Source organism: Polistes canadensis, unplaced genomic scaffold (assembly GCF_001313835.1).
Source record: "Polistes canadensis isolate GaletaPanama2010 unplaced genomic scaffold, ASM131383v1 scaffold_33, whole genome shotgun sequence".
NCBI lineage: Eukaryota > Metazoa > Arthropoda > Insecta > Hymenoptera > Vespidae > Polistes > Polistes canadensis.
The window spans coordinates 836,663-862,850 of NW_014569580.1; the positions used below are offsets into that span (position 1 = coordinate 836,663).

At 37.7% G+C, this 26,188-nt stretch overlaps 1 protein-coding gene across 1 annotated transcript; it reads left to right on the top strand.

Annotated features, from left to right (window-relative positions):
* The first annotated feature begins 5,495 nt into the window (after positions 1–5,495).
* On the top strand, positions 5,496–22,226 carry LOC106784279 (dynein beta chain, ciliary). The gene is made up of 32 exons (XM_014743636.1): positions 5,496–5,733; positions 5,819–6,051; positions 6,194–6,459; positions 6,561–6,967; positions 7,024–7,451; positions 7,533–7,774; positions 7,853–8,120; positions 8,223–9,093; positions 9,181–9,535; positions 9,619–9,890; positions 10,005–10,385; positions 10,692–10,840; positions 11,471–11,716; positions 11,803–12,334; positions 12,429–12,993; positions 13,103–15,496; positions 15,577–15,938; positions 16,000–16,476; positions 16,564–16,828; positions 16,921–17,270; positions 17,333–17,595; positions 17,653–17,949; positions 18,025–18,194; positions 18,270–18,573; positions 18,642–19,111; positions 19,190–19,744; positions 19,819–20,119; positions 20,193–20,776; positions 20,860–20,987; positions 21,058–21,272; positions 21,343–21,699; positions 21,783–22,226. The coding sequence occupies exons 1-32, from the start codon at positions 5,496–5,498 to the stop codon at positions 22,224–22,226; spliced, it is 13,389 nt and encodes a 4,462-aa protein (XP_014599122.1).
* The last annotated feature ends 3,962 nt before the right edge of the window (positions 22,227–26,188 follow it).

A 26,188-nucleotide genomic window follows, 5' to 3' on the forward strand; every position in this document is an offset into this window, starting at 1 on the left:
GAAATTGGTGGAAGAAAGGAAAAAAGAAAAGAAAAAAAGATAAAAAGTGGAATGACGCGTGCACAGTATTATCCACGGATAATATACGAATACCACTGAATAAATATATATATGTATATATATATATATATATATATATACTTATATATGTTCTCTATATATACTTTAGAGTGTGAGGCTGTCACGCTCGTGAAATAAGCTGATATGAATGCGTATGGCATCATTTTACGTGTTTTCGAGTTATAAATTGATCTGCAAATTTTCATAAAATGTCAGAGAATGCAATTCTGTAAATGGTGCATCTTTGTAATTTCTTTGAAAAGTTTTGGTATATATTTTTTATACTAAAAGTAAATAGATCTTAATGAAACTTATATTAAATTAAAGTACACTCTTTTGTCTTTTTAATTTTTCTCTTTTATTCTATTTTTGTGTTTAAGATTCAAGGGACTTTTTAGAATTTTTCCTGTCGCATCTTTTCGCGAGAGAGAGAAAGAGAGAAAAGCTGTAAAAGCAAGAATGTCGGATTACGATGATAGTACGAGCGTCAGGAGCGTTCTCGATTCTGAGAAGTCTGATGCTGAGAAGTCTGAGGAGGGTACCGAACCAATGCCAACTTGGCAGAATCATCCGTGTGAGGAGAAAATGGGGGAATTCGAGAAGCTCTTACAATCGATGATGGACTCTCGCGACTCGTCACAGGAAGAAACTGAAAAAGAAGAAGAAATCGAGATCGAAGAGAAGAAAAACGTGATAGAAGGTTTGTCTGTTGTTTTTTTTTTTCTTTTTTTTTTTATTAACAGCTAAGCTAAAAGTATCGATTTGAATGAATTATTTTCATTTTTTGACGTTGACACAAAATATATATTAACCTCGTCGATCTATATTTATGGTGATAAAAAGGATTGGAAAAAAAAATTGAGGAAGAAGCGAAAAGAAATTAAACATCGTCGCGCGAGAAAAGGTTAAAAAAGCAATTCCCCGAACGTTAGACGGGGTTTGAAAGGGGGTAGGTGGTATGGGTAGGGGTTCGAGAAGAAGAGGGGGGCGGGACGGAAGAAGGGTGCTATGAATTTACGGGAGTCATTTAGTGTCCATTTTACGCCTTATTCGTATCAACTAAGCGTCGAGTTGAAGAGAAAGAAAGAGAGAAGGTAAGATAGCGGAAAGTTTGCTTTGGGGTAAAAAAAAAACAAGAAAAGAAAGAAAAGGGGTGAGAAAAAACGAAAGAAAGAAAGAAAGTAAGAAAAAGAGAATACGGGGAGATAGAGATAGAGAGAGAGAGAGAGAGAAAGAGACTTCCGAGAACAGAGAAGAGAACCCAGGTAACCTGTTGAGAGCTTCTGGAGAGGGCGAAAATGGAGAGCTTGCTGCAGCTTAACTTGGAGAATTTCCCAGACACACGCCAAGGGCATTACGAGGGAAAGTGGTGTTGAAGTCAGTTCTGCTTCTTGCGTTCGCACGCGCGCGCACACACCTTCAACTTGAAAGAAAAGGAAATTTCTTTAGCCCCGGGTTGAATTTTGCCCATTCTTTATTTTTATTTTCACGTTATTTTTCTTCTTATTTTTCTTTTTATTCTTTTTTTTTTAAGGAACAAGGATGATGCTATTTTCGCAAGTTACTGATATTTTTACGGATAAATAAAGACTCGTGGAGATAAAACTTATTTCAAATGCCGATAGTGTATTTCTGGGTGGAGAATTAGCGACGAGTCAGAACGTGGATTCGTTGATCTCGGCAAAAATTCTTTCCCCCTTTTTAGGAAGGATCAGAGAATGAGAGAGAGAGAGAGAGAGAGAGATCGTGTTCAGACAGAGATTAACTCTATTAGGAGGATAAAAATTACCACGCGAAAGAAACCCCCTCTTTATAGGTCTTTCTTACGTTTACGGAATAACGAAAGATCGCTAGTATTGATCGAAATATTAATCGTAATTGATGGTTCGGTTAAGTTTAGACTAAAAATATTTTCTTACAAATAAGACAAATTAATCGAATTATTTTTGTTTGTTTTTTTTTGGATAGAACGAACGTATTAAAAATAAAAGTAGAAAATAAACGGTACTTATTTATAGCATTTTCAAACAGACCAATCATCGTAAAACTCGATTGTCACGAAGTAAGAGAAAATTAAGGTCATAAAATGGGAAACCACAGGGAAACGTAGCAGCAGGTAACGTTTAATAGCATCGAGAGGACCAAAGTATCGTCACGCAATTTAGTAATGTCTCCTAGTTTCTGTCTCAGAATTCTGGCTGATTCTCTCATTCTCAGAACGTAACGACGATACCAACGTTAGGTAGGTACCACCACCTTCCTACCCTGAAAATACTAGCATAATTAAAATAATAAATTCTGTTGGCGGAGTAGGACGCCCTTAGCGCTGCCTAAATTAGTAACACGTAGTGGTGCTACGTATCGCGAATTCTCTCATGCGTTTCTCTGCTAGCCGCAAAAGGCGTGTCTTGAATTATAAACGTTAGTGAGAACAACATATGTTCTCTTTTTCTCTCTCTCTTTCTAACTATTTTCTTCCTCTCCCCGTTCTCTTCCATTTTTTCTACTACTTTCTTCCTTTTTTTTTTTTAGACAGATGCCCTAATCCTGAAGATCGTAAGGAAGGTTTGCCGCGCGTGTCGAGGTCGCTCACGAAATAGGGTTCTGATTTTATTAGGGAAATGTTCGTTAGGAAACGTACCTGGCGACGAGCCAATTCGATCTCACGCTTCGTCGAATTTATTCTCTGAAATTGCGGATTCCGAAATGCCCGGACGGATCCCAGTCTCTTCCTTTCTTTCCTATTCTTTTTTGCTTTTCTTTTCCCTTCGCATTTTCATTCTTTTTCTTCTTTTACTTCTTCTACTTCTACTTGTTCTTTCGAGTGGACGGACATCAAAACTGGACGATTCGGATGGTAAGTCAAAATTCGTGAATTCTTTAGCGTAATTCTTAAAACTTTTGCCGAGATATTTTTTCCTATTTTTCTTTTTTTCTTTTTCTTTTTTTTTTTTTTTGAAACTGGGAAACGTCGAGAATACTACATCCGAGGATTATCATAATGTCGCTCGTCAGCCTGAAACGCGCATAAGCGTACGTGACGAGTGCGTACTCCCAAAGTGACAGTATTTTCTTTTCCCTTTTCCTTTTTTTTTGTTCTTTCTATTCTTTTTATAAGCCTACTCTAGAAAAGTTTCCGTGCGTTCGATTCGACAGATGTGTCTTTTTCTTTCTTTTTTTTTTTTAATCTTTCGATCACCAGAATATTCTCATTCGTTGGTAGTGTCGAGTTTACGAGACACTGTACCCAACGTCTATATCGTCGGTTCTTATTTGCTCTTGGTTTATTTCTGTCAATCAGGATTTTCCGATCGGACGAGACCGAACGAATTTTACGAGAGGGCTTGCAAGGAATGTTGAATGATTCGCGAGTTGAATATCAAACACGAAGGTCGGAATAATACTTGCGAGTGTAGGAGTTCGTAACATTCGACGGTGGTTCGATCTATTGGATGTTACAGTATCTTAAAAATAATAGAGAAACTTTGGATATAAAAAACATTCTAATCACCCCACCCACCCCCTGCATTTAAGCAACACTTTATACGCAGGAATGATTGCGGATACTAAAGGAATTTTAATAAAGTTTCTCACTGATAGATGAAATTGGCAAACAGTTCATCTATCTATTTTCTGCATAAATATAAAATTAAATCGAATTAATAATAATTGAAATGATTGACATTAAATTTCTGGTTATAAATTTGTTCATTTATATTTTAAGCAAAACATTTAATATAACACATTATCCAAATAAATGTTTTTCTTTGCGCCGAATTTTTGTTTGGTCGCATCTAAACAAAAAAATTGCGGATTTTTTTCTTTCTCCTTTCCAAAAAAAAAGAAAAAAAGAAAAAGAAAGGAGGGAGAAGGAAGAAGACATTTTAAAGGCGTCGTCGGGGGGTAGTATCGCGACGTTGGATCGACGAAGGCGTCTGTGAAAAATGACATCGGGCTGAAAAGCTCCCTAAATAAGAAATCACTTTTGAAGTTGCACGGAGAGCGCATTATTCACTCGGTAGGAAAAGTCGAAAGTAAAATGGTCCTTCGGCTCCGCGCGGGATTCTCGGTCATCAATTTTCACGTCGCGTTTTCGTCGCGACAAAAAAAAAAAAAAGAAGAAGGAAAAAAGAAAAGCGTTTTGCACCGGAGGAGAAAAAAAGGGAGAGGGGAGTGGATCTAGGATCGAATGGAACGTAGAATTATCTATTTTGGCGTGTGCAACGCCGATAATCCGAGAGCTTCCTTTGTTGTTTGTAAAAAATGGAAGGAAAATGGAAAGACCGGAGAAGCAAAGGAAGGAATGGGAGAATGAAAGATCGGAACGATAACTCGACATGTTTCTTTTTTTTTTGTTTATCCTAAAGGACATTTCACGGTGATTAATCGAATGCTCTGTAATTAAAGAAAATAAATCTAAGTAATTGCGGGTGTTGTAATTGATGAACACCGTTCGTCGTACTTATTTTTTGAAATTGGAAAAGAGAGAGAGAGAGAAGGAAAGAAAGTATAATTTGTGCAAGGAGGATTTGGCTAAAAGGTGCATTTTACTTTATACAAAATAACAAAATTGTTGGAACATTTGAACGGAATAAAATTTTGCATTAGATTATATTCAAGAAATATCGAATAGTTATTTCGTTTCAATAGATTGCAATTTTCTTTCCGTATAATAGAACGCGAAAAGAATTGACCTATCTATCTCTTAAAGCTAAACTGTTTCCGGGAATTTATGTAGGCCAGTCGATATTTAAGCTCGACCAAGTTTTTTTCTTATTACAAAAGTCACTAGTTTAATAGATTAGATTAAATGGAGAAACTAATTCCAAGAATTTATGCACGTTAATTTTTCCTACGCGTACTCGTAATTTTTTTGGTGTAAGAATTGAAAAAAAAATTTTTAAAAATACCATAAAAAAAATAATATCCCTATAATCATCTATATACGATATTTGAATAATTAATTAATAAATTATGTAAGATATACTCACTACTTTTAAATTCCCCAAATTTCTTCAAAATCCATTGATCAAAATCTTGGTGAAAATTTGCCGGAGATGTTGCTTTATCTGATGGTTCTGTAGCAACTGGAAAGGTTTCTTTGCAAATAGTAGTAGTAGAAATATGTAATGGATAAAAGACGGATCGCGTGCTATGTCAGCCGCGTTTCAGGACATTTCGTGCGTTCCGTGACAATAGGTTTGCCAATAAGCAAGCGACCCTTCTCCAGAGACACGATCATTGCCAATGGTAGTGGCAACGGTACCAGGCTCAGTCCGTACCTGGTCTTCTGACCTGCTTGCCAAGCTTTAAAGTAATATTATTAGAACTTAGACAAATTTCATCCTAACTAGTTAAGAACATTAATTATTAATAGAGGTCTCTCTTTCTCTCTTTTTTTTCTTTCTTTCTCTTTGTTCATTTTAACAGAAGACATGACTGCACCGGATGCACCAACGGATTTTCGTCTAGAATATATAGGCGGATTTATACAAAAGTCACTTAAATTGAAACCGGAAAAATGGGGAAAATTATTATTGACCGAAGAATACAGGAACGCTGTATTAGATTTTCTGAACAATCCATTACCGATGACACTATTCGTTGTATTGACACCGAACGTTCAATTGGTAGCATCAACTTCTTTTCCGATACCATGTCAGAGAATGAAAGGTAAGAGTAGATAAAGTCAAGAAACTACACAAAGTTAAACGATATCATGAATTTTCGTTAAATCGAATGAACTTCTTAATCGCAGGTCTTTATATTGTAAAAACAATCAAAGCGCCATTACCAAAAGAGAAAGGTGATTATTCGTCGTTGTTAATAATCGGTGATCTATCTCATCGCGTGGTCGACCAATTGGCAACATTGATTGATAACGTTTTCGCACCTCTTCTGAGTAATCCCAACAATCATAAGGAATTACCGGATGTTACGATTCAGGATATCTCGAAACACGTGCACTCGCTCAGAGGTACTTTGTATCAGGTGAACTTTCTGTTTATTTTTTTCGGGGGTTGGTGGGTAGGGGTGGGAAGGGGTTGTTGGGGGAAATTGTAATTCTAAGTAAAAGATTAATCGGTCGAATATCAAGGACGATTAAAAGGACCGTTTTCCTCGAGACGATCAGGTTAAAGGTCAAGTTAATGGGAGGACAGTTTTACCGATGCCAGCCGGCTTGGAGAAGGTGACGGAGGTTGAGAGATTGGTCTCGACGGTAGGACCGCAAGCGGTCGATTTGTATCTGAAGAGCGCCATCGAGGGTGTCGTGATAAAGTGGGCTTATTTGGTGAATGACGTTGTCACTCAAGAATCGAGCGCCGCTTTTGACAACGGTCAACAACCAACGCCGAACGTTGAACTTGATTATTGGTCCGTCAGACTGGCGAATTTAAGGTGATATATCACTAACTATATTAAAGGACAAACAAAAAAAAGTAATAATGATATTATCGAGATAAATCATATTCTTTGATTTGTTGTTTTTTTCTTTCTAGATATATCTACGATCAGTTGCAGGAAGATAGAGTAAAGAAAATGGCAACGATTTTAGAGAAAACCGAGAGCGCATATTTTCCTTGCTTTCGTACGCTCTCGGAAAATGTAGTGGCATCTTTGGAAGAAGCAAAAGATATATCCTTGTATTTGATGCCATTGAACAAGTGGTTTAAAGCTCTCGAAGAAACCGAATTTTCCGAGACTAAACCATTGATGGGAATTTTGATACATTCGCTAGGATTGGCTTGGGCTAATTCGCAATATTATCAGAGTTCTTCCAAACTGATAATCATGTTAAGACAAATATGCAATCTGTTGATACAAGTTGCACAAAGATTTCTCGATCCTACGTCAATTTTTCAAAGCGACGTGGACGAAGCACTTCAACGCGTGCAAATATCGCGAGGTATGAATATAATATACAAAAGCTGATATATTATAACATAAATCTTACATTTTCAGACATTCTGGAAGAATTCAAACGTCAATTCGAGACAAGAAGGAACATGCCTGGTATGAAACCTGATTCACCACCGTGGTCTTTCAATTCCGGCGTAATTTTTATGCGTCTCGATGCGTTCCTCAAACGTTTGGCTGATATCGAGTGGCTATTCAATACCGTATTAGAATTTGCCAAACTTGAGAAGATAGAAATCGGTGGTATTCTCGGTAGATCCCTCAGCGTAAGGATCATCGATATTTTCAAGGAATTTCAACACCTTTTTGTTGCATTAACGGTACAAACAAATGACGTACTCGATCCGGACGATGAAACATTTACATTAGACTGCGCCAAATTTAATTCATCCATTACCGATTTGGATAGTAAATTGGCCGTAATATTATGTCAGTCATTTGACGATTGCAGTAATCTCGAGAGTGTGTTCAAGGTATACTAATATTTTATTAGGCACAATAATTAGATAAGTAAATTATTTATCAATTAATATTGATTGAAAATAATTTTTCAGTTGATCAATATCGCAGGATCGGTGTTGGATAGGCCAATGATACGCAAGCAATTTAACAATCGTTATTCAAGGATTCTGGAGCTTCTTAACATCGAGTTGACCGTTGTTGAAGCTTTGTTCAATCGTGGGACAAAAGGTGCTCTGGCTGATCTTCCACCTCTGACAGCTTCTTTAACTTTTACCAGTATGCTTAGAAAACGAATCGAACGACCAATTCAAAATTTCAAAGCCATGCCAAATCCGTATGTAAAAGAGTCTCTCCTTTTATCGTTAAATTGAACCGATAATAATAATAATAATAATAATAATTATATTTTCAGCATCGTTAATACCGAAGAGGGTATCGCCATAATCGAACGTTATGAAAGACTCGTTAATATTATTACGAAAAAAGAAGAAAATCTTTTCGTTGAGTGGGTGGAAGCTGTTCCAAGAACAGTTGACGCCGGTTTGAATTGTAATTTAATGATCAAAGATCGACGCTCGATTTTACAATTAAATTTCGATCCCGATCTATTAGCCATTTTGAAAGAAGTCAAGTACTTGAAGCGCATGTCACGTTCGGATATTCCTCAGGAAGCACTAGAGGTTATTACTTTATTTATCTTAATCAATAATCTTTGTAGATATAAATATATAAATTGTAATAAAAATGTAACAGAAATTCAAAAAATAAATTTGATAAATCAGGTGTCGGAGAAAGCAGAGACATTTAGAAAATTTCATATGTTACTTAACGCGACTATCGATTCTTACAATGACACTCGAAGATCAACGAAAAACGTCGAACTCGATTTGATCAAATCCGAATTAGCGGAAATTGATTTGATGATACACCGAGGCGAGTCCGAACTCTGTTGGCGATCGGAAGGACTTTTGGAATACATTGTCAAATTGGAAGAACTCGTAAATGGGCTTTGGAAACGCGTGAGAGCTGCTCAAACGAACGTGAACAAGATTCAATTGATTTTGGAGCCTTTGACGAAGATGCCACTTTTCGGTAGAAAGGATTGTCGTAAGGATGCGTTGCTTTGTTTAGAGGAACGACAAGAAAGAGTATCGAAACGTTACGCTGAGGTGACAAAAATAGCCGAACAAATACACTCATTGTTGGAGGAAAATAAACATTTATTTCAAATCGATGATGATGATGATGATAAAAAAGAAGTTTGGAAAGATTATGTCAAATACGTGGACGATATAGTGATCGAGTCACTTCGCAAAGCTGTTGGATGTACGCTTGGTTATTTGGCAGACAACATGGATTCGAGTGTTCAAAACGAGCCACTTTTAGAAGCCAAATTAGAATTGAGAGAACCCGATCTTTATTATGCACCATCCTTGGAACCTGACGATCCCGATGGTCTCGAGCAACTTATTGCAGGATTATTGAACGATACCATTGGTATGGCTACTCTTATTTCACGATTGAGGTCTGATTATATTGACTATGTCGAGGAATTGGAAAACGATCCTGATATCAAGGGCATGAAAAATGAAATATTAGAAAGTTTAGCTAACGCGATAGATGAGGCTATCGATTTTTGTGGCAATTTCGAAGGTATACACGATTAGAACATATTGTTAATGAAATAATAAATTAACTCTGTTTAATTAAATCTGTTATCCGTTAATCGTTTGAAATTAGGATACGCTTTTCTTTGGCTCGAAGATAGGGATGTGGTAATGCAACAATTTCTCGAATACAGTCGACAGTTAACGATGGAGGAAATGGAGATGGTAACGGCACAGGATCCCAAGGGTCCAGTGCGGTCCGCGCCGAAGAAGGAGCAATTTCGCGAACAAATCGATCTCTACGAGGGTCTTTATCTCGAGATCGAGGAGATGGATCTTTCGAGAGTGTTTTGCGGTTGGTTCAGAGTAGACATTCGACCCTTCAGACAGTCGGTCCTGAATACTGTTTGTAAATGGTCGAATATGTTTAAAGCACACATGGTTAATCACGTTACTAGCAGTCTATCGGATCTCGGAGCTTTTATAAGGTTATAGAAAAAAATCAATAGGATGTTTTCTCCTTTATTAATAAAATACGAGCCCAATTGTAAGTACTTAAATATCGATTTAGACGGGCGGACGAAGGTTTGTTGCAACAAGTACAACCAGGAGATTATCTGGGACTCGTTAGTATTATGGGGTATTTGATGCAAGTTAAAGAGAGACAACCTACCACGGACGAGATGTTCAAACCCTTGGAAGAGACCGTAGAATTACTCAAGTTTTACGATCAAGATATTCCCGAAGAAGTGAACGTATTACTTAAAGAACTTCCAGAACAATGGGCCAATACGAAAAAATTGGCCCTCATGGTGAAACAACAGGTTGCTCCCTTACAAGCGGGTTAGTAAAACTTTTGCTAACTTTCTCTCTCTCTCTCTCTCTCTCTCTCTCTCTTCTTAGGTCTTTATTTTTCGTATTACAAAAATCATTCAAACGAAATATCACGTATCCTAGGCGAGGTCTCCAGAATTCGTAGTAGAATTTCTGCATTCGATACGACGATCATGCTTTATCGCGAAGCATTTAGGCGTAATGATTTCTTCAAATTTGACTGTCAACAACCTTACGAATTGTTGGACGAAGCCCATCAAGAAATTCACATGTTGGAATGTCAAATGAGAGACATACAGGAATCGGCCTCGTTGTTCGAAGTGATTGTACCAGAATTCAAGCAATTGAAGCAATGTAGAAAGGAATTAAAGATGCTTAAACAATTGTGGGATTACGTGAACATCGTAGTGAGCAGTATAGACGGATGGAAGACTACACCTTGGAGAAAAATCGATGTTGAGAATATGGATATCGAGTGTAAAAAGTTTGCCAAAGAAATACGAAGTTAGTTCCAATTAATACTTAAAATTGAACTGTGAGTTGCATAAACGGAATTATGCACCGATTTTAATAAAATTTAGTTATTGCTGTCATCGATTGTAAAAGCACGTGTATTACTTTGTAAACGATTAATCATACAAAATTTATAATTTATTAAAAGACCAAGCGTTTTTTTTTACTATCTTAATGATAAATGAACTAATCGTGTTAGTTGGTCTGTTAATACATAAAACGATCCACAATTCGTGTATTGTTTTTTGAATTAATAATTAAACTAAAATTAATTATTATATTTGTTTACTTGATTAGCTTTAGACAAAGAAATGCGTCAATGGGATATTTACATATCGCTCGAAGCTACTGTGAAAAATATGTTAACATCGTTGCGTGCAGTCGGTGAACTTCAAAATCCAGCGATTCGAGAAAGACATTGGCGTCAATTGATGAACAGTACGAAGGTATCGCTGTTACGTATTTGATGAAATTTTCATTATTGGGATAAGTACGATTAAGAAATCGTTTTATGAAATTTATGATATTTATTTTTTTTTAATACTAATATCGGCTAACTTTAAATCGCGAATGTTGCCTTAATGTATATTAGAAATAGTTGCACTGCTGTATATATACGCTGTCGATGTTGCAGAAATTGGGCTACATGACTCCAGAGATGACCGTAAGTTCACTGTATATAAAGTGCACCGCATAATATATTTTTTTTAATTATTGTATCGAACCTTTTTTTTTCTCGATTCCTGCTTTGATATCATAACATCAGAAGCATTGTTCATTTTGTTTAAATTAAATTATTTAGACATTTTAACATGGTTTCAATTCATTTTGGATAAATATATTTCTATAATATACTGCATCTCTCTCCCAATATTCATTTAATATCATAATCATAATGATCATTGTAAAATATCATATTGTACACTTATTAAATAAATTCATTGTGCAATACATCGTTCATGAAAACGAATACGCACTCGATCAGCCTTGATCCTTTCGTTCCTAAATTGGAAATATAAAAGATAGAATATATTCCGAATGATGAACAATACGTTAGACAAGATTCCATTGTGTAGGTGCGTTTTGTAATGGACGAATTGACAAAGTTGGCCGATTTGCTCGAATTGAATCTTCACGAGTGCGAGGAAGAAGTGAAGAACATCGTGGATAAAGCGGTTAAAGAAATGTCGATGGAGAGATATATGAAAGAATTGAACGTAACTTGGTCGAAAATGGAATTCGAAAAAGAGATTCACGTTAGAACGGGTGCGACTTTGATCAGAGCGAGTGAAGAATTAATCGAAACTTTGGAAGAAAATCAGGTACCCGCGCCTGATCACAAACTATTATCTAAAAATATATCAGCTTGAAGTGATTCGATCGATTTCCACGATAAAATTGATTACAGGTTCAATTGCAAAATTTAATCACGTCCAAGTTCATAGCACACTTCTTGGAAGAAGTTTCTGCTTGGCAAAAAAAGTTAAGCGTTGCTGATCAAGTTACCACGGTTTGGTTCGAAGTACAACGAACGTGGATGCATTTGGAAAGTATCTTCATGTCATCCGAAGATATTCGTCGTCAATTACCCGTTGACGCTGATAGATTTAATAAAATAGATAAGGAATTTAAAGAGATGACAACGGAAATGGCAAAGACACCGAATGTTATTGAGGCAACGAATAAAGAAGGTTTGGTAGCTGCATTGGATATACTTCAAAAGGAGCTTGTCCTGTGCGAGAAAGCATTGGCCGAATATTTGGAAACGAAACGTTTGGCCTTTCCTCGATTTTACTTCGTATCTTCGAGCGATTTATTAGACATTCTGTCTAACGGAAATCAGCCGGAAATAGTAGCGAAACATTTGACGAAATTGTTCGATTCAATGGCTCGATTAAAATTTGACGATTCGAACGAGGAAACGATTAAGCGCGTATCAGGTTAACATTAATTAGAGAACACGATTATCAATTAAATGTAAAATAAATGAAGGTAGGAAGATTAATTAACATATCGCTGTTTCCTTTTTTTTAGGAATGTTCGCTAAGGATGGAGAGTACGTGGAATTTTGTAATTGCGAAATGATTTGCGATGGACCGGTCGAGGCTTGGTTGAATCGACTTCAACGTTCCATGAGAGTTTCCATTCGGCATTATTTCAGCGAAGCCGTTATCGCTTACGAGGAAAAACCACGAGAGCAATGGCTTTTCGATTACCCAGCTCAAGTTTCTCTATGTGGTACGCAGATCTGGTGGACAACCGAAGTTAATTTAGCGTTCGCTCGATTGGAGGAAGGCTACGATAGCGCAATAAAAGATTACTTGAAGAAACAAATATCTCAATTAAGTACTCTGATAACGTTATTAATCGGCGAACTTACTAAACAAGAGAGACAAAAAGTGATGACGATCTGTACGATAGATGTACACTCGAGGGATGTCGTAACGAAGTTAGTTCAGTCAAAGATAGAAACAGCTCAAGCCTTTCAATGGCAAAGTCAATTACGACATCGTTGGGATGAGAAGGAAAAGGATTGCTTTGCCAATATTTGCGACGCTCAATTTAAGTATTCTCACGAGTATTTGGGAAATACTCCTAGGTAAGATATAAGATAAGATAAGAAAGAGGATGAGAAGAGAAGAGAAGATTAATTTTTCAATTAACTTCGACTCTTACGTAATTATTTTTAATTTTGATCTGTCATTTAGGTTAGTCATCACACCACTGACAGACAGATGTTACATAACTTTAACGCAATCGTTACATTTGATCATGGGTGGTGGACCAGCTGGTCCAGCTGGAACAGGTAAAACAGAGACAACTAAGGATCTCGGTAGAGCTCTTGGAATTATGGTCTACGTCTTCAATTGTTCCGAACAAATGGATTACAAATCCTGCGGAAACATATACAAGGGATTGGCGCAAACGGGTGCCTGGGGATGTTTCGACGAATTCAATCGAATCACAGTCGAGGTATTGTCAGTCGTTGCCGTCCAAGTTAAATCGATTCAAGACGCCATCAGGGATAAAAAGGAAAAATTCAATTTCATGGGTGAGATTATTGGATTGGAACCTACCGTGGGAATATTCATAACCATGAATCCTGGTTACGCTGGTCGTACGGAATTACCGGAAAATTTGAAGGCCCTTTTTCGACCTTGCGCAATGGTCGTGCCTGATTTCGAATTGATTTGCGAGATTATGTTGGTAGCTGAGGGATTTCAGGAAGCGAGAGTACTCGCAAGAAAATTTATCACCCTTTACACGTTGTGCAAAGAATTATTATCGAAACAAGATCATTACGATTGGGGACTCAGGGCGATTAAATCCGTTCTCGTAGTGGCAGGAAGTTTGAAAAGAGGTGATCCTGGTAGACCCGAAGAAGAAGTTCTTATGAGAGCCCTGAGAGATTTTAATATTCCTAAAGTAGTCTCGGATGATTTACCCGTCTTCATGGGATTGATAGCGGATCTTTTTCCGGCCTTGGATGTACCCAGAAAACGGGACGTAGAGTTTGAGAAAATGGTTAAACAAGCAGCTACCGATCTTTCATTGCAACCGGAAGATGGTTTCATTCTTAAAGTTGTACAATTGGAGGAATTACTCGAAGTAAGACATTCCGTATTCATAGTAGGTTCTGCTGGATCTGGAAAGACTCAAGTATGGAAGACATTGTTTAGAACGTATCAGAACATCAAGAGGAAGCCTATTTATAACGACTTGAATCCAAAAGCTGTAACCAATGACGAATTATTTGGTATCATCAATCCGGCTACACGCGAATGGAAAGACGGTCTGTTTTCAGTGATCATGCGAGAACAAGCTAATTTAGGAGGGGATAATCCTAAGTGGATTTTGTTGGACGGTGACATTGATCCAATGTGGATCGAATCTTTAAACACTGTCATGGACGATAACAAAGTACTTACTTTGGCAAGCAACGAGAGGATAGCTTTGACCCCAGCTATGAGACTGTTATTTGAAATTTCAAATCTTAGAACAGCTACACCTGCTACTGTATCGCGAGCTGGAATTTTGTATATTAATCCACAAGATTTAGGATGGAATCCATATGTCACTAGTTGGGTCGAGAAAAGGAGCAATCCCGTTGAAAAATCCTGTTTGGTAATGCTATTTGACAAATACATTCCTACGTGTTTGGAAACTTTAAGGAGCAGATTTAAAAAGATCACACCTATCGCCGATATGGCACACGTAGAAATGTTATGCTATTTGTTGAATTGTCTTCTGAAACCAGAATTAACGGCAAATGATTTTCATAAAGATCATTACGAACTTTATTTCGTGTTCGCGGCCGTTTGGGCATTTGGTTCAGCCATGTTTCAAGATCAGACTGTAGATTATCGTATAGAGTTTACCAAATGGTGGGCGAACGAGTTCGATCAGATTAAATTTCCATCGGAAGGCACTGTCTTCGATTACTACATTGATACGGAGACAAAAGATTTTGTTCCGTGGACTGAACGTTTACCAAAGTTCGAGCTTGACCCAGAGATACCTTTACAAGCCGTTTTGGTCTACACTTCTGAATGTATTAGAATAAAATATTTTTTGGATTTATTGATGCCCGAGAAACATCCCGTGATGTTAGTTGGTTCAGCGGGTTGTGGAAAAACCATTTTGGTTAACGAAAAGCTATTACAATTATCGGAAAATTATGCTATCGCGAACGTGCCGTTTAATTTTTACACGACCTCGGAAATGTTGCAAAAAATTTTGGAAAAATCGTTGGAAAAGAAAGCTGGTAGAAATTATGGGCCACCGGGAAATAAAAGTTTGGTATATTTCATTGATGACATGAATATGCCGGAAGTTGATAGTTACGGTACCGTTCAACCTCACACTTTAATTCGTCAGCATTTGGATTATGGTCATTGGTATGACAGAACGAAACTAACACTGAAAGATATACATAATTGTCAGTACGTGAGTTGCATGAATCCCACGGCAGGATCTTTCACGATCAATCCGAGATTGCAAAGGCACTTTGTTGTGTTTGCTGTTAGTTTTCCTAACACCGAATCTCTGACAACGATCTATTCCTCGATATTGTCACAACATCTTGCTAACGTTGAACACAGGTGATTGATGAAGAAATATTTTTCATATTAAATTTGATTTAAACGTTTTGCGAATTGTTCTTACCCGTTATTATTTTTAGATTTCCACTGTGCGTCACCGAACTCTGTCCCAATATCGTTCAAGCCTCAATTCAACTGCATCATCGTTGTGCACAGATGTTCCTACCGACAGCCGTCAAGTTTCATTATATTTTCAATCTCCGAGATCTTTCCAACTGCTTCCAAGGCTTGTTGTTCAGCGGCAACGAGTGCTTGCAATCGCCGATCGATTTAATAAGACTTTGGATGCACGAGACTCACCGAGTTTACGGAGACAAATTGATCGAAGAAAAGGACATTGAAACTTTTTCCAAATTGCAATTGGATATCTTGAAAAAGAACGTTGAGGAAGTCGACGAGGGTTCGATTCTGGAGAAACCAAATATTTATTGTCATTTCGCAGGTACTTTTCTATTAAATAATTCGAATAATCATGATTTTTATATGAACAATTATTTTTTTAGGAGGAGTTGGTGAACCTAAATACATGCCAATAAAAGATTGGAGTACATTACATCGATTATTATCCGAAGCTATGATCAGTTATAACGATCTTGTAGCTGCTATGAATTTAGTGCTATTTGAGGACGCCATGATGAATGTCTGCCGCATAAATAGGATATTGGAATCGCCAAGAGGAAGCGCATTGCTGGTTGGCGTCGGTGGTTCTGGCAAGCAGAGCCTTTCCCGTTTGGCTGCCTTCATAAGTTCCCTGGAAGTTTTCCAGATTCAATTGAAGAAGGGTTACGGCATCGTTGATCTTAAGTTGGAACTAGCGTCGCTATATCTAAAATCAGGATTAAAGAATCTTGGTATTGTCTTTCTCATGACCGATGCTCAAGTACCAAACGAACAATTTCTTGTGTTAATTAACGACATGCTAGCATCCGGCGAGGTTCCCGATCTTTTCGCCGAAGACGAGATAGAAAATATTATAGCAGGTATATTTTCGATTGATACAAAAGTTACAATATTATTCATTGATATTATTTATAAACAGAATATTGGATTTGATTGAACTATTATAGGAGTTAGGAATGAAGTCAAGGGGGCCGGTATGCTGGACACTCGTGAAAATTGTTGGAAATTTTTTATCGATCGCGTGAGACGTCAATTGAGAATAGTTTTATGTTTCTCACCGGTTGGATCCACGCTTAGAGTCAGATCACGAAAGTTTCCGGCTATAGTTAATAGTACGGCTATTAATTGGTTTCATGAATGGCCTCAGGAAGCTTTAATGTCAGTGTCAAAGAGATTTTTGCAAGAACTTAATGAACTTCCAGAAAGTTACAGGTTAATCATTTTATTGTTGTTCTTTTTATTTATAAATGAGAAAGTTGTAATATAATTTTACATTTGTACATGGGAGATTCCATTTTATTTAGGGAATCGGTTGCCAAATTTATGGCTCATGCTCATACGAGCGTTAACACAGCAAGTCGACAGTATTTAACTAGCGAGCGTCGATACAATTACACGACACCTAAATCCTTTTTAGAACAGATCAGTCTCTACACGAGATTGTTGAAAACCAAATCTAGTGAGCTTCGTGCGCGTGTAACAAGATTAGAAAATGGTCTGGATAAGCTCAGATCTACCGCAGTTCAAGTGGATGGTTTGAAAGAAAAGTTGGCAGAACAAGAAGTCGAATTGCAACAGAAGAACGAAGCTGCCGATGCTCTGATTACCATCGTGGGCGTTGAAACGGAAAAGGTTCAAAAAGAGAAGGCGTTAGGTAATTATTTTAACTAACATTAAAATAAGGAGACACATAAAAAATGTCAATAAATTTAACAGCCGACGAGGAAGAATTCAAAGTAGCTGTAATAGCTGAGGAAGTAGCGAAGAAGCAAAAGGATTGCGAGGCGGATTTAATGAAAGCCGAACCAGCTTTATTGGCAGCCCAGGAAGCTTTGAATACATTAAATAAAGCGAATCTAACCGAATTGAAGTCATTTGGTTCGCCACCTGGTGCCGTGACAAACGTGACGGCAGCTGTTATGGTTTTACTTGCACCTAATGGAAAAGTTCCCAAAGATAGAAGCTGGAAAGCGGCTAAGGTATTTTATTAGAAAATTAATTCAACATTTATTGGTCAACTAAATTTTTTTTTCTAGATCGTTATGGCAAAAGTTGACACATTTTTGGATGCTTTAATCAATTACGACAAAGAAAATATCCATCCAGAAGTTATTAAAGCGATACAACCTTATCTGAAAGATTCGGAATTCGAACCGGAATTCGTGAGATCGAAATCCGCTGCTGCCGCAGGTTTGTGCGCTTGGGTGATCAATATCATCAAATTTTATGAAGTTTTTTGCGATGTTGAACCAAAGAGACAAGCACTCGCTCAGGCGAACGCCGAATTGGCTGCAGCGCAAGAAAAATCAGCTATCATTAAACTAAAAGTTGCTGTAAGTGTTCTTCTGTTCGTTAGACAACGTGTTCATAAATTTTCTAAGATCTTATTATTGTTTGTCTCTTAATAGTCTTTGGAAGAACAGTTGGCCAAGTTAACCGCAGACTTTGAACAAGCGACGGCTGAAAAACTAAAGTGTCAACAGGAAGCAGATGCGACTAACGCAACGATCGCACTTGCTAATAGACTGGTCGGTGGGCTGGCATCCGAGAATGTTCGTTGGGCTGAGTCTGTAGCAAGGTAAAAAACAAACAACTAAACATATAACGTAAAGAATATTAAATGGATAATTGTAAACGTTGATAAATATTATAGTTTCATGCAACAAGCATCCACTTTACCGGGTGATGTTCTTCTGGTAACAGCATTTATATCATACGTTGGTTGTTTTACAAAACAATTCCGTCAAGATTTGTTGAATAAGCAGTGGTTACCATTTTTACGAAACGTTGAACCTTCCGTACCAATTACTGAAGGACTGGATCCTCTATCATTATTGACAGATGACACGCAAATCGCCAAGTGGAATAATGAGGGTTTACCAAACGACAGAATGTCAACAGAAAATGCTACCATTCTAATTAGTTCGGATCGTTGGCCACTAATGATAGATCCACAGGTAATCCAATAATTATCTATCGAACTAACGAGTAATAATTAATATACTACTTGTTCATTATATCGCAGCTTCAAGGTATTAAATGGATCAAAGAAAAATATGGCAACGAGTTACGAGTCATTAGATTAGGTCAACGTGGTTATCTCGAAGTTATCGAGCATTCCTTGGCAGCTGGATCAACGGTACTTCTCGAAAACATCGGTGAAAGCGTTGATCCCGTTTTGGATACATTGCTGGGACGCAATTTGATTAAAAAAGGCAAGGCCATAAAGATAGGCGACAAAGAAGTAGAATATAATTCTAATTTCCGGCTTATACTTCATACGAAATTGGCGAATCCTCATTATAAACCTGAGATGCAAGCTCAAACGACATTGATCAACTTCACCGTGACGAGGGATGGGCTTGAAGATCAATTGCTGGCAGAGGTCGTGAAAGCTGAAAGACCCGATCTGGAGGAACTTAAAGCGGAACTAACGAGACAGCAAAATGATTTTAAAATTACATTGAACAGTTTGGAAGATTCTCTTCTTTCGAGGTTGCTTATAATGAAATTTAAAAATTTACATAATCTTTGATTGATCGATTTAACTCTAATGGCAATTTATTATCGTAGATTGTCGTCAGCTGGTAGCAATGTTCTTGAGGACACGTCATTGGTCGAAAATTTAGAAACGACGAAAAGAACAGCTGCAGAAATCGAATCTAGGGTAACCGAAGCGCGTGGAACTAGTCGAGAAATCGATGCTGCACGTGAACTTTATCGACCAGCCGCAGCCCGTGCTTCCTTGCTGTATTTCATTTTAAATGATTTGAACACTATAAATCCAATTTACCAATTCTCGTTAAAGGCCTTCAGCGTAGTATTTCAAAATGCTATTTCAAAAGCCGAGCCTGCGGCAAACGTTAATAACAGAGTACAGAATCTCATAGAATGTATAACCTATTCGGTTTTTATGTACACCACGAGGGGTCTCTTCGAATGCGACAAATTGATCTTTACTTGTCAAATGGCATTTCAAATTCTCTTGGCATGCGACGAAGTTACACCCGGTGAACTCGATTTTCTTTTGAGATTTCCCATAACTCCTCACGTCACATCTCCCGTTGATTTTCTCACGAATACCAGTTGGGGTGGAATTAGGAGTCTCGCCACGAGAGAAGAGTTTCGGTGAGAAATGAAGTAGAAGTACTAGATAAGGAAATAAAACAATTGATTTTTAAATAATGCAATTCCTTTTACAGTAACTTGGACAGGGACATAGAAGGTTCGACGAAGCGTTGGAAGAAATTCGTCGAGTGTGAGTGCCCGGAACGTGAAAAATTTCCGCAAGAGTGGAAAAATAAAACAGCGATACAAAGGTTGTGCATGCTGAGAGCTTTACGGCCTGATCGAATGACTTACGCTATTACCGCTTTTATCGAGGAGAAACTCGGTCCAAGATACACCGAAGGGAGAACCGTGGAATTTGCGAAATCTTTCGAAGAAGCTAGTCCTAGTACTCCGATATTTTTTATCCTATCACCCGGCGTCAATCCTCTCAAGGTAAAGTAACTTTCTCGATATGCTGACGTCTACCAAATTATTATTTATCTTCTGTCGTCCTCTGGCATTTTAGGATGTCGAAGACCTTGGCCGACGATTACGGTTCACGTGCGACAATCAAAATTTCCACAACGTTTCGCTCGGTCAAGGTCAAGAGACCGTAGCCGAACAGGCCATGGATGTAGCTGCTAAGAATGGTCATTGGGTGATATTACAGAATATACATCTCGTGAAAAAATGGTTACCCTTATTAGAGAAAAAATTAGAAACTGCCGCTGATGGGTCCCACGATGATTACAGAGTTTTTATGAGCGCCGAACCGGCAGGCTCGCCTTCCGGTCATATAATTCCTCAGGGTATCCTAGAATCGTCTATCAAAATCACGAACGAGCCGCCAACTGGCATGCAGGCGAACCTACACAAAGCCTTAGATAATTTTACTCAAGAGACCTTAGAAATGTGTTCTAAGGAAGCTGAATTCAAAGCTATTTTGTTCTCTCTTTGTTACTTCCATGCTGTTGTAGCCGAACGACGAAAGTTTGGTCCTCAAGGATGGAACAAGATTTACCCTTTTAACGTCGGCGACTTGAACATTAGCGTTAGTGTGCTCTACAATTACTTGGAAGCTAGTCCGAAGGTTCCTTGGGAAGATTTAAGGTTGATATTTCATCGAGATAATCGATTCGTAATAAAATTTCTTCGATGAAAACTCATTGAGATTTGTTTTTTAATACTCAAAGGTATCTCTTCGGTGAAATCATGTATGGTGGACATATAACTGACGACTGGGATAGAAGACTCTGCGTTTCTTACCTTGAAGAATTCTTGCAACCAGATTTGGTCAATGGAGAATTACAATTAGCACCAGGTATAATTAATTATGTTTTTAAATCTATTATTGTTTTCAAAATATAACGAAATTAACATTTTTATTAAAGGTTTTCCAGCACCACCCAACACAGATCTAGCTGGTTATCACACTTACATAGACGAAGTTATACCTCCGGAATCTCCATACTTGTACGGTTTACATCCAAACGCTGAGATAGGTTTTCTAACAATGACTGCCGAAAATTTATTTAAAACCGTTTTCGAAATGCAACCGAGAGATGCAGGTAGTTCAGGAGGACAGACAGTAACCAGAGAAGATAAGGTATCTCGATGATGACAATTGTTTACTTTAATTAATCGAATTAAAAATCATACGATCCTTTTTAACACAGGTCAAACAAATGTTGGACGAAATAATAGAGAAATTACCAGATGAGTTCAAGATGTCTGAGATAATGGGTAAGGTCGAGGAACGTACACCTTATGTAATCGTAGCCTTTCAAGAATGCGAGAGGATGAATTATTTGACGAGCGAGATCAAACGGTCCCTACGTGAGCTGGATTTAGGATTGAAGGGTGAACTGACGATCACATCGGACATGGAGGATCTGGAGAACGCTTTGTTTCTCGATCAAGTTCCTCCCGTTTGGGCGATGAGAGCGTATCCCTCTTTGTTGGGTCTTACGAGCTGGTTCGTCGACTTATTATTGAGACTTAGAGAATTGGAAAGCTGGTCTACCGACTTTGTTGTAAGATAAAATCCTAACGTACATTTCCTTCCTTTGAATGTTATTCAATTTAACAACACAATCTCGTGATTCCTTTTGTTCAGTTACCAGCCTCGGTCTGGCTCGCTGGTTTCTTCAATCCACAATCGTTATTGACAGCGATCATGCAGTCTACGGCTAGGAGGCAAGAATTACCGTTAGACAAAATGTGCCTTCACTGCGACGTGACGAAAAAGAACAAAGAGGAATTTACGTCGGCGCCGAGAGACGGCGCCTACGTTCATGGAATTTTTATGGAAGGTGCTAGGTGGGACGTCCAGACTGGTATCATAATCGATTCCAAACCGAAGGAATTGTTTCCTCTAATGCCGGTTATAAATGTACGAGCGATTACGCAGGACAAACAAGATTTGAGAAACATGTACGAGTGTCCGGTTTACAAAACACGTACACGCGGCCCCACTTACGTTTGGACTTTCAATTTGAAAACCAAGGACAAACCTGCTAAATGGACTCTAGCGGGGGTTGCACTTTTACTTCAAACTTAATTAATTTTATTTCATTAGTAAAATCACGATCGTACCTGAATTAAATATAACTATAACTATATATGTATCTGTGTTAAATAACGTCTATAGAAAATGATAGGTAATATTTACATGAAAGCTTGAACGTTTCAAAGAATACTCTCACAAAGAAAAAAAGGGACGGAAACTTTAATCTCATCTTGTCACTTAGTCTAATCGAAGTCGTTGCTCAGTCGCGATTACTCGACGTAAATAGGACGTAGATCGTCGGACGGTACTCCCGGAAGACCGGATAGGACGGCAGGCCACACGAAAATACTAGGACATCGACTAATCGAGCGAAGGTTAATAAAACGAAAGACGGAGGAAACTAACTCGAAGTCTCGGAGGAGGTATCCTCCCTCTTTCCCTCCTTCCTTCCTTCCTTCGAGAACGAAAAGGTCGAATTTTCTACGATGGGGAAAAAAGAAATTATCCGTCATTCGTAGAAACTGCTTTCTTGGATAAGAACGAACAAAGCTGTAAGAAAGTAGGGGGAAGGGGGGGTGAGGGGAGGAGGATCAATACCAAATGGTGGGAGTAGTAAACAAAAGTTGAAATTTAAACCGGCTACAAAGTATCGGTCAATTTAATTTACGAGTCTGAAAACTTTAACTAAAAGCGATAGAAGGAACAAAAAAGACTAAGAAAGAAATGAAGAAAGATGTTTAAAATGAGTTACAAGGAAAGAAAGAAGGATGGTGGTATTAAAAGATACAAGATTTATCCAGGTTGGAAACATAAAAGCTTTCAGATTGCGGCAGCGGATCAAAATTGTATCGTGTTAGCGAAAGAAATTTGATTTCCCGTTCGAGGAGTGAGAACGTCGTCCACGTATAAGAAAAGCGGTGCAATTTTTGTATTCGTAGTTGTCGTCGTCTTTCGTCGGAGGAAAAACGATTTTCCAAAATAGAATGGAACCCTCCATCAAATATGCAGAGGTTATTAGCTCAGGAAGGAGCGAAGAAAAATGTTTGCTCTTCTCCCCTTTTTTTTTTTCTTTTCCTTTTTTTTTTTCTCCTTACTTTGATACAACCCTTAGCGCCAAAGGGAACGGCCGTACTTCCGATAAACTCGAGAAGTTTCTTCCTAGGTAGACTAAACTCGAGCGGTTTCAAAGTTACTATTACTATTTTCTTGAGTTCCCCAGGTGAGAGAATTTCCTTTAACTCTATCGTCGTTGGAAAAAAGAAAAAAGAACAAAAATAAAAGAATAACTTCTACTTTGGGATAGGGTAAGAGAGAGAGAGAGAGAGAATGGGATATTAAAGTTGCCTCATGAATCCCATCGGATGCAACGCCTATAGTAGAGGAAGGGAAGACAAAATTATCAGCCCTTTGATGAAGCTCGGTGATTGGTTCGGAAATACCCTCAACACCGCGATTTCGCGTTTCATCGAGCTTCTCTCTCTCTTTTTTTTTCTTTCTTATTTTCTTTGTATTTTCTTCTCTTTTTCTATTGCTTACCAGACTTCAATCACGCTTTTCATTAAGCCATGCTCGAAGATGAAAGGTATGGGGGGGCTCGGATCGAATATCCGTATATGTTTCGAACGAGAGCTGCCAGGCTAGGTATATCCAAACGATTTTCTTCTTTCTTTCTTTTGCGCTCCTCCTTTATACAATAACATTAAATTCAAAACTTCAATGGCTAATTGGCTGCGAACCATTCGTTAAATGATATCCTACTGAAAAGTAAACGACTATTGTCGGGACGACGTGGATAAAGTTTCTTTCCTATAAAAGGAAAAAAAAAAAAAGAAAAAAAAAAACAAAGAAATAAAGTATTATACAGATCTTAAGTGACTTTGACTAAACTCTTTTTCTCTGTACAATTCGCGTGTCGTGAATATTTAATTAATGAAAATTGAAACCATAATGAATTATCAATAATATAGTCTTCTTCATCTTTGAAAAATGAAAATTAAGAATTGCACGCTTGATATCGTGCTAGTCCATAACTGTGAATTCCGTCTGGATATTAATGGAACGTCGTTAGCATGACAAATCACTTGTCAGAACGATGTGTCACTCGGTTCGAAACTTGTTACCTGGATCTTCGATGGCATATCAATGGATAATATCGATCCAAGTGATCGATACGTTCTCTTCCTCATAGGAAAATTCGTTCGGATTTTGCTGATAAATAATATATCGATATCGCGATAGATGGATATTATACTCCGACGAAGGTATTTTAATTCGACATTTCTCCGATAATCCTGCTTTTGTCTCAATTGCAACGATTTATCTACCAGTCGTATTTACAAAGAGATTACAAAAATATAGTATGGATGGAAAAAGTTATTTTTTCTTTTTTTTTCTTTTTTTAAATAATAAGAAAATATATCAAATACTCTCATCGATCCCTTCGTCGTATCGATCCGAATTTCTAATGCACCATGAGAAAATATAAAAAGGACCGTATCCGGACCCTTTCGGTCTGTCTTGTGCAATAAATTCGAAGAGAAGTTAATGGTTTCCTTTGTCCTCCTTTGTTTCGAACGGAAGACGATCCTAAGAAAGTCATTTTTCATCGAACACCATCGGTTGGTGAACATGCCGGAATCGCTCGTTTCGTCAGGTTAATCATTTTTAAAGGACCGACCGCAGGTGGCAGCGGTTTCGTCATATTCCTCCTGGTTCTTCTATTAATGTTTGTCGGATGGTATGCGAGCGAGCGAGACGACTCACTTTAGAAATTAAATTTTCTACTGTTTGTCAGTAAAAGAGAAAAATAGAGAAAGAAAGAGATAGATCTCATGATGGCAGAGGGATAATGAAACGGCGCGAAGCCTGTGCACAATTTGTTTTGCATACAACTCACATTTTTCACCGTGACCCTTCTTTCTTTGTCTCTTAACTCTCTCTCTCTCTTTCTGTCTTTTATATTTCTTTCTTTATCTTATTTTACTTTCACAAAATCAAAGATTACAAAGAAGTGTCACCTAAGTAGTAGATCTAACAAGCAAATACATTGCTATAATTAACACGTTCGTAAGAAGAAAATATTGGAACGAATAGAAGCTTAAATCGTTTGAGTATATATGTATAGATATATATAACATAATATACTATAATTAAGATTATATTTCAACTATATATCTTTTCTTTAAGATTAAAAATTTGGTTATAAATTTGGTATGAATTGTAAGGAATAAATGTAAGGTAGTTATTACTGTAGAGACTATCCAGGTATCTAACGTGTCCGAGTAGGGGCACGTGCTCGTAATAATTCTCTGCTCCTACCCTTTCTGAATTCTCTCGGCTAATGCTGTGCCAACAGCATGAGCTTCCTTTTTTGTCGGTCCATGCCGACAAATTCGACCCCACCTTCTGGCCGCTTTGTCTTCGACCACCCTCGAAGAATGAGAGGAATAAGGACAGGAGAAAGCAGCTCGCGCGTGTTGCCCTTAAATACTGTGCCAGTGGATTTGGGAACTCCAACACTATGATAGAACCTTACGCGTATCTTCCTTTTCCTCTTTCGAGAACATCAACTAAGTTTATATATATACTAGGTTAGCTGTGTTAATCTCTAAATGGATTTACTTTTTAAAAGTACGAAAAAATACAATCGATAAAATTAACAAAACAATGGTAATTAATATTCGCATTATAATGACAAATTCAATTCCGATGTTATCTTTCGAAAATTAATAAATAATAATAATAATAATAATAATGACGATGATGATGATGATGATTTATTTTCAATCAATTTTAAATAAGAAACAAAATATAATATTTTGAATATGAAAAGTCGATGGATGAAATTGTAATTAGCGATTGCAGGGCGAAAAGGGGTTGTTTGGGTTCCTGTATATATTTCCGTTCTTTCGCGTAATACGTCACCACGATGATTATTCGAGCGTGAGCTCTGATATTCGAAGCAGAGTAACGAAGTTCGAAATCGCGACGGATGCGTCAGGTTCTTCAAAGTA